Source organism: Triticum urartu, chromosome 2A (assembly GCF_056163025.1).
Source record: "Triticum urartu cultivar PI428250 chromosome 2A, HENAU_Tu73, whole genome shotgun sequence".
Classification (NCBI taxonomy): domain Eukaryota; kingdom Viridiplantae; phylum Streptophyta; class Magnoliopsida; order Poales; family Poaceae; genus Triticum; species Triticum urartu.
In genome coordinates, this window is record NC_141874.1 from 768,293,981 (window position 1) to 768,297,834 (window position 3,854).

The following is a 3,854-nucleotide window of genomic DNA, read 5'->3' on the forward strand; positions in this document are numbered from 1 at the left end:
ACTGGAAAACAGTAAATGATGTCAGAACGTGTTGGAAATTGATGACGTCGCTTTGAATGCTGCATACTGAATGCAAAAGAAGTCGAGATTTCAAATAATTTTAAAAAAAATTGAAGTGCCCGTGTAACAGATGAGTTCTTGTCCGGAACCCTGATACTCCGAAAGAGATTGTCCAGTTTGTACACGAAGTGCGTCTAGTTTTTGCCGTGACCCTCTCTACTCTTCCGCACATGCTATGTGGGTGAAATGATGATACCATGCCAAGTTTCAACATTTTTAGAGTTCATTTTGTAGTGATTTTCAATTTCACGGTCATTTAGCTCTCTAAATAAATCGGTAAATGGCTGAAAAACAACAAATGATGTCAGAACGTGTTGGAAATTGATGACGCCACTTTGAATACTGCATACTGAATGCAAAAGAAGTCAGGATTTCAAATAAGTTTAAAAAACATTGAAGTGGCCGTGTAACAGATGAGTTCTCGTCCGAAACCCTAATACTCCGAAAGAGATTGTCCAGTTTGTACACGAAGTACGTCCAATTTTTGCCATGATCCTCTCTACTCGTTCGCACATGCTATGCGGGAGAAATGATGATACCATGCCAAGTTTCAACACTTTCATAGTTCATTTTGTAGTGATTTTCAATTTCACAGTCATTTAGCTCTCTAAACAAATCGGTAAATGACTAAAAAACAGCAAATGATGTCAGAACGTGTTGGAAATTAGTGGCGTCGCTTTGAATGCTGCATACTAAAAACAAGAAGTCGGGATTTCAAATAAGTTATTAAAAATAAAAAGAGGTGCAATGCTGGTTAATTAGCTTCAAGCCTTTCGGAATAGTGTAGACCGCACTGCACATAGCTCCGTGCAATCTATGCTATTCCGAAAGGCTTGAAGCTAAGCAACGTGCAGGTGAGCATTGCGCCTCTCCTTCATCGTCTCTGCACTCACGGCTTATAAACCGCTCCTACTGCCTCTCTCTTGGCGAGATGGGACTAAAAATCAGCTTACTAAGAAACTCTAGTACCGGTTCATGCCATAAACCGATACTAAAGGTGTTCGTGGGGCCCCAGCCTAACTACAGCCCGACACATTCTCATTAGTACCGGTTGGTTCGTGGCATGAACCGGTACTAAAGGTTGCCCACGAACCGGTACTAATGATGTCCGCCCGCCTAGCCGTTGAAACCGGCACTAATGGACACATTAGTGCCGGCTCAAATTCAAACTGGCACTAATATGCTTGACCCTTTTTCTACTAGTGCCCTACACCCTCATGAATAGTATAAATTCCAAAAAGCTTGGAAACAAAAAAAAATCTAAAACTTTAAGCCATAAAACATGATCAAACATTTGATGTTCTTGCAAAATTTCAAACACAAATAACATTCGAAAAGCCCTCGCGAAAAGCAAATCACAATGATTTTTTGTTTGGCTCGATGCTAACTACAGATTAATCGAGACTCTCCCTTGACCTGATATATAACTAGTCGGTCTGATCCTGCGTATCGTGTAACTGTAGGCTCTGGTGACCTAGTAGCTCAGGTTTATAGCTCGTTCGACGCATTGGCTTTGGTGGCGGCGATGGTGGTGGTGAATAAAGAAGCTTCATATCATGTTCCCTGATGAGGCATTCTGCTTTTTGATCGGTGATGTATTTGAAAATTAGTCTGTTCAAGCAAGGATGACGTAACGGCGATGGCATTTTTGTAGTGGACTTGTGTCCTCGCGCTTCTTCATTGCGACACTGATGCTGGAGCTTGCGAGGTAATCCAGAAGCAGATATAGATAGTTGTTTGTGTCAACGGCATCTGAAAGACGATGGATCATATGCTAGGTTCGTGGTTGGTGGCTAGGAGGTATGGTTTACTCCTACAATGTGTCAGCTAGCACAGATGCCAGATCTAGAGTTTGAAGGCATGTCCGGCATGCTATCCCGACCGGATGCTTCCAACGGTAATGGTTTCTTTATTGATAAGTTACTCCGAGACAACTACTATTGTCTCTAAATTAATTCTCTTCGAGTCCGGAGGAGCACAAAAATTCTGAAAAAATATTCGAAAATTTGACCCCACATACATACATGCATATAAATAATAAAATATTTTAAAAGATTGATAGAATAAAGTAAATCAAGCCGGAGAAGCACTAGCACGACGAATTCAAGTTGAATTCAACCCCGGGGAGCGATGGAGAAGAGCGGAGGCTCATCCGGTGCCGCCGAAGAGCGCCTTGAGCTTCCTGACCTGCAAGTCGTCGAGGAGGGTGACCTTGGTGAGCACCTCCGACGGGAGGTTGTTGGCGAAGAGCGCAAAGTCGAGGGTCTGCACGCCGGGGTTGGGGCTGCTGTACGTGGAGAGCGCGACGGCGGTGGTGTTGCCGAGGTTGTACTGGAAGTGCGGCTGGCCCTGTGGGAGCACCATGATGTCGCCCTTGTGTAGGGTGTTGGTGTAGACCCTGTTGTTGGAGGTGGCGCTGATGAAGCCGCACGACAGGGTGCCCTCCACCACGAAGATGAGCTCCGTGGCCGCCGGGTGCCAGTGCAGCGGCACCACGCCTCCCACCGCGAAGTCGACGCGCGCCGCGGAGATGCCCAGCCCGTTCACGCCGGGGAAGCTGGTGACGAAGGCCGAGGACAAGCTGATCTTGAAGGGGTTCACGGTCGGGCCTGTGGTGCCCAGGCCGCGGTAGTAGAAGTCGTCGGCGGTGACGGCGGCCTGGGGCTTGCACGGGTAGCCTGCCGGCGTGTCGCTGCTGGCCAGGTCGGCCACGCAGAACTCCTTGGCCAGCTGGGCCTGGGCGACACACCAAAAGAGCAGCAGCAAAGGCAGCAGGGAGAGGAGGAGCACAGCTTTTGCCATGGCCTCAAATGTGTTTGTATCATATTCATACCCCGATACACATATGTATATATAGGAAGGAGAAGGGGTGGTGCAAATGGATATCCAAATCCAAATTTGTGAGTTTGATCCAGTCAGTCAGCACACAATCATCAATTCAACTTGAAATTGATCAACCATATACATATACATATATATAAGCAACTTAGAGTCAAGTCAAGGATGAGGCAGGCCGTTTGCGTGTGGTTAACTGTCTGTCAGAACGCTGCTATCGAGGCGAGCAAGTGGATCAGAAAATCATTTTTTGGGCTCTGGAATTCCACGGGATAGAGATGAGATTCGTGCATTTGGTTGTGCTACCTATAATTTACTCTAAACGAGTTGTTCATGCAACCTAAATAATTCAAGCTTCCAACCTTAATATATAATTAAGTGGATCGCCCATGTGCTCAAATTCTAAAACCTTGGCGAATCACGCAACATCTTCTAGAAATTATTGAAAACATAGTCATACGTTAGGGGGATTATTAAAATAATTGAACAACACTAACTAAACTCAAAGGGCTTCATCAGACAAATATAAATAGTTTGGGGGCAAAAATTGGCACACACGCGCCGAGCCTATTGTTCGATGCGTTTTTTAAAATTATTTTTATTTATATAAGGACTCATATAATTTTTGATTTTGGATGAATTCTAAGTGCAGATTATATGGACACGTGTGCCCAGGTATAAGCATAGCTAATTGATGTTTTTCCTGGCCCAATATATGCATGCATGGCAATTAGCATGGTGTCTACGTACTACTGCATGCATGCATCAATTTTGCCATGCATGTAACGAAGCTTTTGTATGTTGCACATATATGTGTACGTATTCGGGTATATGGGCCGGCCGGCAAGCTCGCGTGCGTATGTATATGATAATATGAATACCCGCAGCTATACACACTGTATATACGTATTTGGGTATCGGCCGATCGACAAACGCGTGCATATACGTACATGGATGAA

At 45.0% G+C, this 3,854-nt stretch overlaps 1 protein-coding gene across 1 annotated transcript; it reads right to left on the minus strand.

Moving 5' to 3' along the window:
* Positions 1-1,946: 1,946 nt before the first annotated feature.
* On the minus strand, positions 1,947-2,954 carry LOC125534662 (germin-like protein 8-14). Its single transcript, XM_048697824.2, has one exon. The coding sequence runs from the start codon at positions 2,860-2,862 to the stop codon at positions 2,209-2,211; it is 654 nt and encodes a 217-aa protein (XP_048553781.1). The 5' UTR covers positions 2,863-2,954; the 3' UTR covers positions 1,947-2,208.
* Between the last annotated feature and the right edge of the window lie 900 nt (positions 2,955-3,854).